At 43.2% G+C, this 12,374-nt stretch overlaps 1 protein-coding gene across 11 annotated transcripts in view; it reads right to left on the reverse strand.

Annotated features, from left to right (window-relative positions):
• DAB1 (DAB adaptor protein 1) overlaps nt 1–12,374 on the reverse strand; it is a 996,155-nt gene that overhangs the window by 202,383 nt on the left and 781,398 nt on the right. For all 11 annotated transcript variants that reach the window (XM_068239411.1, XM_068239410.1, XM_068239407.1 and 8 more), the window contains one exon: nt 3,646–3,785. In XM_068239411.1, the coding sequence (XP_068095512.1) occupies nt 3,646–3,785 (140 nt within the window). The remainder of the gene's footprint in view (nt 1–3,645; nt 3,786–12,374) is intronic.

Here is a 12,374-nt window from a genome sequence, read left to right on the forward strand (position 1 = left end):
TTACCCTCCGAGAGATCTATGTGATATCTCTGAAGCAGTAAATGCCAAACTGGCTTCTTATGTCGCGGGAGCGTATCACAAGCTCTTCCAGAGGCTTGCTAACAGCGATGTGTACTCACATAGAAAGAACTGTAAATGGATTGTGCAGCCTTCAATAAGAAACTGGAAATGATTAAAACAGAGCAGAAAGGGCAGTGTCACCCCGCTGCACATAAAAAACTCTTATGCTTACTTACAAAACAAGACCATTAATCCGGGAGACCGCCTGGGTCTTATCACCGATTACTGGAGCTCAGATAAACCTCTCAATTATTCCACACCAAAAAAAGGTATCTCACATCTCACGGAGGCAGCGACTTTTACCCAACAAGATGGACGACGTGTTCTTTAGCAGCAGGTGCCTCGGCTGCGTGTTGTGTGGGGGGGAAGAGAGGGGATTAGGACTCATTTCTAATGTGGAGTTTTAACAGGTTCATAAACGGAAAAGCTAATCAAGGAATCACTTATAATTAAGGGGGAAAATCCTCATGCCAGGAATAGCCCAATGTGTTTAGATTGTGGCAGTATATGCAAAGAGCACAGGGGATTTGTTAAAGGGGACCGGAAGTGAGAGGGATATGGAGGCTGCCATAGTTTAGTTGCCTGGCTTTTCTGCTGATCTTTCTGGCATCACTAGAGTCTGAGTCACACACTTGGAACAAGCATGCGGCTAATCCAATCAGACTTCAGAGCACCTGCATGCTTCGACACCTGTAAGGCCCCGTTCACACCTAAAATCGCAAACCGCTAGCGATTACCGCTGAAAAATCACTGGACACTGTAGCGTTTTGGGAACGATCGCGGGTAGCAGTTCTATACATGCTAATCGTGATCACGCAAGATCGCCGCCAAAACGCTGCATGTAACGCATTTGCGATTATTGCAAAAAGCCTAGTGAGAACACTGCCGTAACAAACCATGTGCTAAGCGTTTTTAAAAACCGCTAGCGGTTTGCAGTGAGCGGGAATCCCGTGATTCCTGCTCAAGTGTAAATGGGCCCTAAGGGCAATTTCACAGAAGCAGCAGTGCCGTAGCAATAGGGGATGCAGAGGTTGTGACTGCATGGGGCCCTTGGGCTAGAGGGGCCCATTAGGGACTCTCCTTCATCCATCTTATTAGCTTTTTATTGGTACTATGCTGGTAATGATAACTTATATGTGCATCGACTAGTGGCAATCCTTATCAAACTGTTTCCTTAAAGAGACTCCGTAACAAAAATTGCATCCTGTTTTTTATCATCCTACAAGTTCCAAAAGCTATTCTAATGTGTTCTGGCTAACTGCAGCACTTTATACTATCACAGTCTCTGTAATAAATCAATGTATCTTTCCCCTGTCAGACTTGTCGGCCTGTGTCTGGAAGGCTGCCAAGTCCTTCAGTGTTGTGGTTCTGCTATGAACTCCCCCTTCCAGGCCTCTCTCTGCACACTGCCTGTGTGTTATTTAGATTAGAGCAGCTTCTCTCTTCTCTCTTATCTTTTACAAGCTGGATAAATCGTCCTCTGAGCTGGCTGGGCTTTCACATACTGAGGAATTACAAACAAGGACAAAGCTGTTTGCAGGAAGAAAAGAGCAGCCTGAAACTTCAGTGCATGGGGGAAAGAAACACACAAATGATCTCTTGAAATTCAAAAGGAATGCTGTATACAGCCTGCTTGTGTATGAATGTATTTTTCTATGTGTGGACATACTGTACATCAACCTACTTCCTGTTTTGGTGGCCATTTTGTTTGTTTACAAACTTTTTAAAACTGTTTTTAACCACTTTTAATGCGGCGAGGAGCAGCGAAATTGTGACAGAGTGTAATAGGAGATGTCCCCTAACGCACTGGTATGTTTACTTTTGAGCGATTTTAACAATACAGATTCTCTTTAAAGGAACACTGTTAATTACCATATTGTTTTCAATTGATATAGGAAATGTTTGGGAAGTGCTGCTAAGTACTGGTGTACACATTTGAATCCTTATCTCTTTGTTTATTGTTATCGAATTCCTTTCACACTTTTCTGATGGCAGTCTGCTGTATTCTGACGGCAGAATGAGCCATGAGGGGAGTTAGGAAATTCCCTCACAGTGCATCTGTTAACCCTGTGTGTGTGCATAGAGCTAAGTCAGATAGGCCTAGCTTTTTGACACAGAGCAGAGGAAATGTATCAGATGTGCAACATAAACATTTGCATTGTGTGCGTGTGAAACCTGATACTTGACACTGTTCTTAGCATGTCAGACTGCAGAGATTCATACCTCTGCAAATGAGACGTTTCAAACGTAGCTAAAATCTACACACAATGAAGTGAAGCTTTTACCTATGAAATTTAACATGAAAAGTAGGAAAATGTTTTCACAGCTACTTAGACATTATTTGTACATTGTCATTTTAGAACACTTCGTTCTTCGATAGTATTCCTTTAATCTTATTACACCTGTCTAACACAAACTGTCCTTGTTAGGCTTTAGGGCTTCATATCAATAGAGTGCTTGGGGCCCCATGTAAAACTTGTACTGAGGCCCCAAGTTCCTCAGCTATGCCACTGAGAAGCAGCCATGTGTTGCTGCAGTATATCTCTCTCGTGGGGGGCACATGTAGCTCACTGTAGGATTGCATTGAAAGCTTCTGGTTTCAGTGGAGGAAGTTGCTGCTTCTCAAAAACTTTGACAACTTTCAGTTGCTTAGCAACTGAAATAGAAACTCTACAAAAACCAGGCACATATGTTAGCTACATGTGGCCGCGTCATGGCTTCTAGAGACATCAGGAAACACAAAAGGGAACCATTCCCATTCCGACCAAGTCTACAAAAAGAGACACTAGCCTCAAAAGTTAATTAGAAGGAAATAAATGAGTTTCATATCATGTCTGAAGACATATGGGAAGCTGCAGGACCCCCATCAGGCTGCTCTCTATGCCTGCAGTCTTATTCTGCAACAAAAAAATTCACAGTTGGAGAAATAAAGCAGCAGATAAGCATTGAAAGCAGGCCTACCCTGAGGGCTACTCAAGATCTCTCTGTAGGTGCAGAGTAAAGCCAGATTCCAGCTGTACCTGGATAGTGATGCAGAACCTGGGCATCACCATACTTTGTAGCAAAGCTAAAACTCTAAAGTCGGGTTACCGTGGAAAGTTAAGGTCAGAAGACTTGGTAGTATTAGGCCAATTAGAGATCGTAGAAGTTTACCGCTGTTGCCAATCAGAAAAGCGGATTCTGCATGATAGCATACATTAGGCCAATCAGAAAATGCAGAAGCTTACCGTGGCTGTTGATTGAAAATGTGGATTTCGCATAATAGTGTAGAACTGCAAAAATAGCAGATTTTGTACTTTTTTTTTTTCAATTTACTAACTTTATTGACAAAAATAACAGCAAAACAAAATTATGCGGAAATTGGAAAGACACTTCTTGGCAGGTGGGAATCCAGGCTTTCCGATCATCTCTAACAGACATACTAGTTTCCTGCTGATGCCATTCAAACCCAGAAATGGCCCTTGGCAAGAAACCGCCAAAGTTGTCTCCCTGGGGGCACCTCAGCAGCAACTAGTCATCATCCAGGAAAAAAAACACCTCAGTGAATTCCCCTTTAAATCCTGCAGGTGGGCAGGTTGTCCTTACCTTGAGTTTCATCATTGAGTCCTGGCATAATTTGTCTCCTCTCGCGGCAGAAACCTCATCGATTCCAATCAGTTTTGCCTTGTACCGAACGCCGTCCCCTTTAAACCTTTTTATCAATGTGGCTTCGCTGCGGTCTTGACCTAAAAGGACATATAAAACAAAAGCAATCAGCAGAACCCAGACAAAGTCACCGGAGAGAGGACGCTTCCACCGCTCCAAGGAACAGCATGACTATGAGATGTACAGATTCAGACATATATGACTACCAAATGTTTCCCAGTCCTTCTTGCTCAGGGCCAGACACAGAGAACAAAGACAAAGTGAGAGGCTCATGATGGAAACAGGTTGTGATACAAGTAACAAAAAGAAAGGAATAGTTGATTTAAGAGGTGCCATCTGCTACTGAACATAAACCATCTACAACAAAAATCCATTCTAAAGTTCATCTTTTTGTTTCAATGCGATTTTCTTCTTCACACACCCCAGATAATTTCTTAGGAATACATTCAACTAGGGTTTTGTTTTTTGCTATGAGTGTTGAAGCAAAACCTAGTAGTAATTGTTTTCAGTTTATTATTACGCATGTAGATAGGCACAGTTTCTAAACGCGGCTAGACTGCATTCTCAGTGATGTCACTGGTCTCTGGTGAATGAATAGGCTGCATTCTTAGTGATGTCACTAGCCTCTAGTGAATGGATATGCTGCATTCTCAGTGATGTCACTGGCCTGTAGTGATTGGATAGGCTACATTCTCAGTAATGTTACTGGCAATTAGTGAATGGCAGTGCCGGGCCGAGGCAGAGGCTAGAGAGGCTTCAGCCTCAGGGCGCAGTGTAGGAGGGGGCACACAACTCACTCAGGTATCATTCCACTGTTGTGTTTGAAGCAGAGAAAAGAAAAGGGGTACATGGCAGTGACTGCAAGCCAGATAATAAGAGATTAAGGTGTTGAAGGTGTTGGGGGTCCTGGGACGCTTCTTAGTCTAATAGCAATCAGTGTGATGGCTGGGGTGGGAGGGATGGAGGGGCACACTTTGGTGTCTCAGCCTTGGGTGCTGGAGGACCTTGTCCCGGCTCTGGTGAATGGATAGGCTGCATTCTGAGTGGAGTCACTGGCATTAAGTGAATGGATAGGCTGCATTATCATTAATGTCACTGGCTCCTGGCATATGACTTTAAGCCCCTTTCCTGGTTTGCACCATAAGCCTAATAGTTTCAAAATGCTCCCAGATATCTGAATTCTGCCACTCTGTGACAGGCTATCGCTAAACCCCAAAGTAGTGCTGCTACTTTTCACAATCAGTATACAGGAAGGTGGGTGGAGTTGAGCTGCCACTCCAGCCTCCAGTTTTCTGAGACCCTCCCCCAGGTCAAATCACTGGAGGGGGTGCATGGCAGCATCTTGGCTGTACAGTCTGTCCAATGCTGCTCTCTTAAAGGACCACTGTAGTATGAGGTATGTGGAGGCTGCCATATTTATTTCCTTTTAAACAATACCAGTTGCCTGGCTAACCTGCGGATCCTCTGCCTCTAATACCTTTAGACCTAGACCCTGAACAAGCATGCAGCAGATCAGGTGTTTCTGACATTTTTGTCAGATCTGACAAGATTATCTGCATGCTTGTTTCTGGTGCGATTCACACTACTGCAGGCAAATAGCTCAGCGGGGCTGCCAGGCAACTGGTATTGCTTAAAAGGAACTCAATATGGCAGCCTCTATATACCTCTCACTACAGTTCTCCTTTAAATCTGAGGCTATCCCATTATATTGATGTAGGAATGTGGAGCGTTGCTGCTGCTTTCAACAAACTCAGGTGTTAGTTATATACTATTCTTATGTTGTAAAACTAGTGAAGGGATATTATAAAATAATAATAAAAAAAAAGAACTGTAAAAGACAAAGCATAGTTTAAGGATATGGAGCAACAACATATTAAGTAAGAAGCACTTATCGCTCATATCATTTGCCCAGAAGACAAAACTGCACATAAAATAAACATGAAAAGGCTTTATGAGATGTAGTGCAGTGCTTAGCGCTGTATCCACCAGCTTTACGCCATAACAATACACACAAATTGTTTTTCCCTTGATGTGTGGATGAATTATATTTAGCCACCCTTAGGAAACAATGTATTCCTTTTCCACGCCAGCCTTCCAGATTGTGCTTTTTACATGTTGCTGGGTCGGCTTAGTAACATAGGGACAAAGAGAGATGAAGGAGGATCTGAAATTGCAGAGGACTCTGCACCGTACTTTGTGTAAGGAAAATGATACACTATTACATCTTCTCTCCTCCGCTCCTGGAAATCACCAGGTACTAAAATTGTCTCTTGGTATCTATGTATATCCACTTCCTATCTATAAAGAGCAGCAATGCCTTCTTTAAATAACCTTTTTACTTCTGTAACCGAAAAAAAATAAAAAAAAATAAACCATTAGGGTGGGGCTTAAAGTGAACCTCCGGACTAAAAATCGACTCAGCAGCACTGAAAAGGCCTGGTGTTTCTTTAACAGTTTCACAGCATCAGAACTTTGTTTCTCTTATCCAAGCCTCATTTTTAGCTGCACAGAAGAAAACTGCCCGGGCAGTTTTCCCCTGATGCTGTGCAAAGCATGATGGGATTTCTGATGTTGTTGTTCTCGTTCTGCTGTTTTGGTGCACATTTTTTTTTTTTTTTTACATTTTGAATTTGACATTTGAAGCCTAGCGTGTGCAGCTGGGAGGGGTAATCAGGACACAGGACAGTTGGAACTGTGTCTCCTGCTCCTTGTCACCTCCTTTCAACCAAAAAGATGGCTGCCCCCATGACAAAGATGGCAGCCCCCATGAATCACAAACATTTGCCTGTTCTTTTAAAACAGGGTGGGTAAGAGATTATATTACCTATCTATTCTAATTAACATAACTAATGTAACTTGATGACAGTATGTTTGTTTAGGCTGAAGTTCCCCTTTAAAAATGAGGCACAAAACGTATCTTAAGAATTGTCTCAGCTTGCTTATTAACTCACAATGTATCCCTTAACTCGTGATTTATCCCTCCTTATATAACCTAACCCCCCTGGCGGTATGATTATTTCTCCCCGGGCGGAGTCAGGTGCGTCTGACGCCACTGGGCAGCGGGAGATTCTAGCAACTAGGAACTAGTCCACAGCGGAGGTACGGGACGCTGGCACCGCACATCGGACAGACATTGCTGGGCCGCTTACGCCCGATAGGCTGTTTTTACTGCAGGCTCAAGTGAGTGCGCATGTATGCGCTGCCCAAATATGCTGAAATTTTAAGCTGGTGTTTTATCTGTTTTTACATGTACTTTGGATTAAACATTGGATTTGTTTACTGCTGAAGAATTGGAATAGTGGATTCTGTGGCTTTCAATCTCTATGCGCTAGACCCACCTGGATTTTGAGGTGGTGTCAATCTGGTGAGCTGCTAGAGTTGAGGGGGTTTATGATTGGAACACTGAGTGAAGCACGGAATGTCACGTTTGCACACAAGGGTGGCTGCATGCTGTTTGCATTGTATTTAAGCAGTAACGCACTGTGTGGAGCTATTGTGTTTAATCTTGCAGATCATAAGAAGAGGAGCGCTGTTACAACTTTAATATAAGTTTACTATACCCGAATGTTTACTGTAGCCGAGTTTATTATAACAAGATTGTACTACTGTATAAATAAATATGCCCAATATATATGTATTTCTATGACACACTTTGTAGAATGTTCAGTGGTGGAATGCTGGTGTCGCCTTCCTGGAGGCCTCATCTGGCTTCCCTTCCACTGCTGGAATTCAATTGCCTGCACTTGAGTGAAGACTTTGATGTTCCGTGGAACGGGCCGAGCGCCAGCACTTCTCTTAGCCTGTCACAACCCCCTTTTCTTGGCAGCAACCTCTATTTATGGAAATGTTTCTTCTTCCTTCACACATTAAGAAATAAATTATGTTATACAGGTGACGGCGAGGATGTTTCCATAGCTACAAAGGAGCCTTCAAAGATATATTACTGGGCAGAGCCAGCTCATCAAAATGTGTTATTCTGCGCTCACTTGAATAAGAAAAAATATGGAGAATATGCATCTGGTTATCCGGCTAACCTTATGTATCCAGATAAATATATACCCAGTTCCGGGCATTCTGCTAGGCTTTTCTGGTACTTCTATGGGGCCTATAAATGTTTGAAAGAGCTACAAAAAAAATTAACTATGAATAATTCAGTTTAATCTCTAGCCACCTTAAAGAGAAATCCCACTCTTGCTAAAAAAACAAAACAAAAAAAACCCAAAACTATAAACAACTATATAATACCAGTAGACCTAAGCCCGTCTCTAGGTCTGTGTTTAAGCCCCCTTCCCTCTCCTCCTCCCAGGACCGCCGACACCGACACACAATCACAGCGCATTCCCGCTACACACACGTACGCCGCACACTCGCCCGCTGTGCACGCACACACCTGCCACGCGCACATGCTGCATGCCCGTGCCCGGCCGCGCAGCCCCATGCCTTTCCTGCTCCTGTCCAAGGGCTGTCCCTGCGGCACATGCGCAGTAGCACGCAGGGACACACACGAACATGGGACGCAGAGACAAAGGAGTTTTATTATAGAGCAGGGGTAGGGAACCTTGGCTCTCCAGCTGTGATAAAACTACAAATCCCAGAATGCATTTGCCTTTATTAATCATGAGTGTGGCTGTCAGACTCCTGCAATGCATTGTGGGACTTGTAGTTCCTTAACAGCTGGAGAGCCAACGTTCCCTACCCCTGTTATAGAGGATGACTATCAGGACAGCTATGAATTACCACAAGTGACCAAAGTCAAAAGTTGCATGACTTTTCCAATATGGAAACCGCACGCTGTCATTCACTTGTTTTCAGTAGAGGCAGTCCGGGTACATTCCCCTTCTAGCATATTTACCGTAGTTGCACAGAAAGGCAGTTGTTTCTTATTTTCCTCAACTGCAACAACTGAGTGAATGGCAGGATGCTCTGATGTTCCCGCAGGTTTTGCAGCATCTGTTCCAGTTCTGATCAGTGTGAAGCCATAATTAGGAAGAGCTGAGAGCCATCCAGTATAGAAGAGTAAATGCATTGTGCGTTTGGAGCTGTAAAATCCTTGGAAGAAGAGCCCATCGGCTCAAAACTGTCATCAGACTCACGCCCTTGTGCATGGCACTGTCTTCGCAATGGTATGTTATGGATTACCTAAAATTGTTGGTAGTCATTTCAGATGCAGCGTGATTAGGAGCGCTGCCAATTTTTCCCTCCTACCTTAAATGCTTAATGCATCCAACCATTTCAATAAACATAGCAGCATCTGCAGAAGTGCTTGAACTACCCTCTCTTTTGCGTCAAAACATAAGTATATGGTTGTGTACAGGAAATCCCGGTCAACGAACGAGATAGGGACCAATCCTATGGGTAGGTTTGTTCTTAACTAGAATCTGTCCATAAGTCGAAACACTGTGTCATCTCTGTCTTCTGTACCTCCTCTATGCACCCCTGCACCTCCAGTGTCATCTCTACCCCCCACTGTGCTGCCTCTGTCCCCCTGTTCCCTCAGTGTTCCATCCTGTGCCACCTTTTCCTCCACTGTGTCCCTATGTCTCCACTGTGTCCCTTTGTGCCACCTCTTCTCACTTTCTGCCTCCTTCTGCCCCCGCACTGGATCGCAGGTTTGCTTTAAAATGTTTATGCAGGACTCAGAACTCGCTACCTAGTAAAATGTACCAAAGCAAAATGACATTTTACCAGTTTAAAATCCATTTTTTTGTTTGAAATGTTTAGAACTGATTTTCTCAAAAACTACAGGGTCTTTTAGAGAAAAAATTGTAGACTTGTCCCACAGAATCAAATTTCACATTTTCAGGCAATTTGGATTGACGGGTCATTCGTAAGTCGAGGACTACCTGTACAAGTACACTTATCTATTTTCCTTGCAGAGTGCAGCAAAGAAATGACTTGTCCCCTGACCTAAATGGTCCTAGCAAGTTGACCCAGCCACTTTACCATCTACTGACGCTACTACACCCCATAGCTCTAAAACACAAAGACTCTTCACCATCCACATACACCACTGGGCGATGGGTGATGGTGTGTCTAATGGTTGCGATGTGATATTGTAGGTCTGTTGGTGGGCATGAGGAAGGAGGGGGCAGCAAGGATAAGGACTACTGTCTCTTTTTGCTTCAAAATATACTTTGTGTACAGGAAAACCCTGGATAACGAATGAGATATGGACTGTAGGTTCATTCTTAACCTGAATCTGTCCATAAGTGGTAAACACAGTGTCATCTCTGTCCCCTGTACCTCCTCTATGTCCCCCTGCACCTTCAGTGTCCCCTTCTGTGCCACCTCTGTCACCTTCACTTTGTCACCTCTGTTCCCCCTGTTAATACACAAGTTGCATATATATTAGAGGGATTTTTGTATATTGCTCATCCCCAACAGAGACAAAGACAGCAATACAAACAATACAGAGTCTTTGACGCCTCTGCACAATATCCAAAACTGAAAGAAATGTCTGTGGTTACTCTTCATATTGGAATTTTGTACTTAGATTTGACTGCTTGTCTGAATTCCTCCCATCTTTGCAAAAATATGAGGTCTCAGAAAAGTTCTCTCCTCTGTATCATCTTGAATCGTGTATTTTTTCTTTAAAACAGTCTAAAGACCAAGCTTTACACATGATCTAGTGCCTCATTTTGGAAAAACACAGTTATTTCCACATAAAGTCCGGCTAAATGATATGTTTTCAGCACAATCTGATTCCTGCTATGCAATTCTGAGTTATCTCGAAAATTTTGGTTCCAAAATGAGATAGTTCGCTAAAATGTATGATTGCCGACCTAGCCTGTAAACTGTTATTTCAATGGGTACCATAATTGACTGCAAAGCCAAGGATAAGGCACCCCGGAGGATGTCCCAGGCAGTCAAACACATTACAGCCAAGAAAAGTTTGTGACTGCAGAAAAAAGGAACACAACTATTAAATCTGGAGTTGTAAAGAAACGTTTAAAGGGCATCTCCAGTCCAGGCATCTCCAGTCAAAGACTTAAAGTGTACCTGTCATGAGTAAAGAAAAAATGATATAAAGGCGCTGTAATATTCACATCAGTGCTTAGGGTGCTGTAGCTGATATTTACCGTACCTTACCAAAGTGGATGGCTTCTGCTGTAGCCTTATGTCTTCTGTCAAAATCAAACCGCCGGCTTCCAGTATTTGCATAAATATTCAGATTTTCGCAAGAATATGATTGGCTCTTTGGCTGCTTATGTAAAACGTCTGAAATGTCAAAGACCCACCACCAGTTCTATATGCATAACCACTGATCATATTATGGAGGCACTGGTAATATATGGTACAATGCCGTAAATTATTTAGGATACCCACTTTAAAGGTAATTTTCCTGTTGAAACCCTTCCTATATTTAAGGTAATTTTCCTGGTGAAGCTCTTCCTATATTTACATATTGTTGTATATTGGTACATAGCTCCACCCTCCAAGTGATGCTTAGCCTAGGCTGTTTAGCTATACTTAATTCTCCTGCCAGAGCATTCTGGGAGACAAGGCATTGTTTTCGCTGGCTTTGGAATTCTCAGAAACAACCATTCCGGAGAGCTGCACCTGACAGGACTATAGATGTTGCCACCTGTGATAAATTTCAGAATGCAAATCAAGTTGAGGAAAGATTATACAATGGGCAAACACTGACTAAATAATTTATAAATGAATCTTGTAAAAATAATAAGCTGCAGGAAGTGGCTTGTGAATGAGTAAGAAGGGGGGGGGGGGGGGGGGGAGCATCGACTGAACTCTTTGAGAAAACTGCAGCTTACATGTTTGGATGTCTGTACAGCAGGAAGTGGCTTGTGTAAGAGTAAGAAGGGGGGAGGAGCATAGACTGAACTCTTTGAGAAAAGTGCAGCTTATACGTTTGAACGTCTGTGCTGCAGGAAGTTGTTTGTGAATGAGTAAGTGGGGGTGGGAGCATAGATGGGGGAGGAGCATAGATTGAAGTCTTTGAGAAAACTGCAGCTTATACGTTTGGACATCTGTGCTGCAGGAAGTTGTTTGTGAATGAGTAAGTGGGGGGCGGGAGCATAGACTAAAAACTTTGAGAAAACTGCAGCTTGTACGTTTAGAAGTTTGTGCTGCAGGAAGTTGTTTGTGAATGAGTAAGTGGGGGTGGGAGCATAGATGGGGGAGGAGCATAGATTGAAGTCTTTGAGAAAACTGCAGCTTATAAGTTTGGACGTCTGTGCTGCAGGAAGTTGTTTGTGAATGAGTAAGTAGGGGTTTGGGGTGGGAGCATAGATAGGGGAGGAGCATAGATTGAAGTCTTTGAGAAAACTGCAGCTTATAAGTCTGCATGTCTATGTTGCAGGAAGTGGCTCGTTAAGCCCAAGTACTACCGAAGTGATTTATTTGACATCAACTAATGAAGCTGCACCACTGAGAGTTTGCACGGGACTACAAAAGTTTTTTTTCTGCCTGGAATTGGGCTTTTTATGGTAATGTTTCATATACAATCGCAGTTGTGTTTTAAAGCTATTATACCCTAAAACAAAACATATTTACTGGGAGGTCTGCCAGTCTCCCGGCGGCAGCAGTATTACGGCCAAGCGGCAGTACCGCCATGAGCGTCGTACTCAAGACTTACTAGCTAAAGAGAGGTTAGTATGTGCGTTCAAAGCGAGTGCTGACCCGTTAAGAATTGAGATGAATGAGATAGA

The sequence above is a fragment of the Hyperolius riggenbachi genome, chromosome 6 (genome assembly GCF_040937935.1).
Source record: "Hyperolius riggenbachi isolate aHypRig1 chromosome 6, aHypRig1.pri, whole genome shotgun sequence".
In the NCBI taxonomy this organism is placed as follows: domain Eukaryota; kingdom Metazoa; phylum Chordata; class Amphibia; order Anura; family Hyperoliidae; genus Hyperolius; species Hyperolius riggenbachi.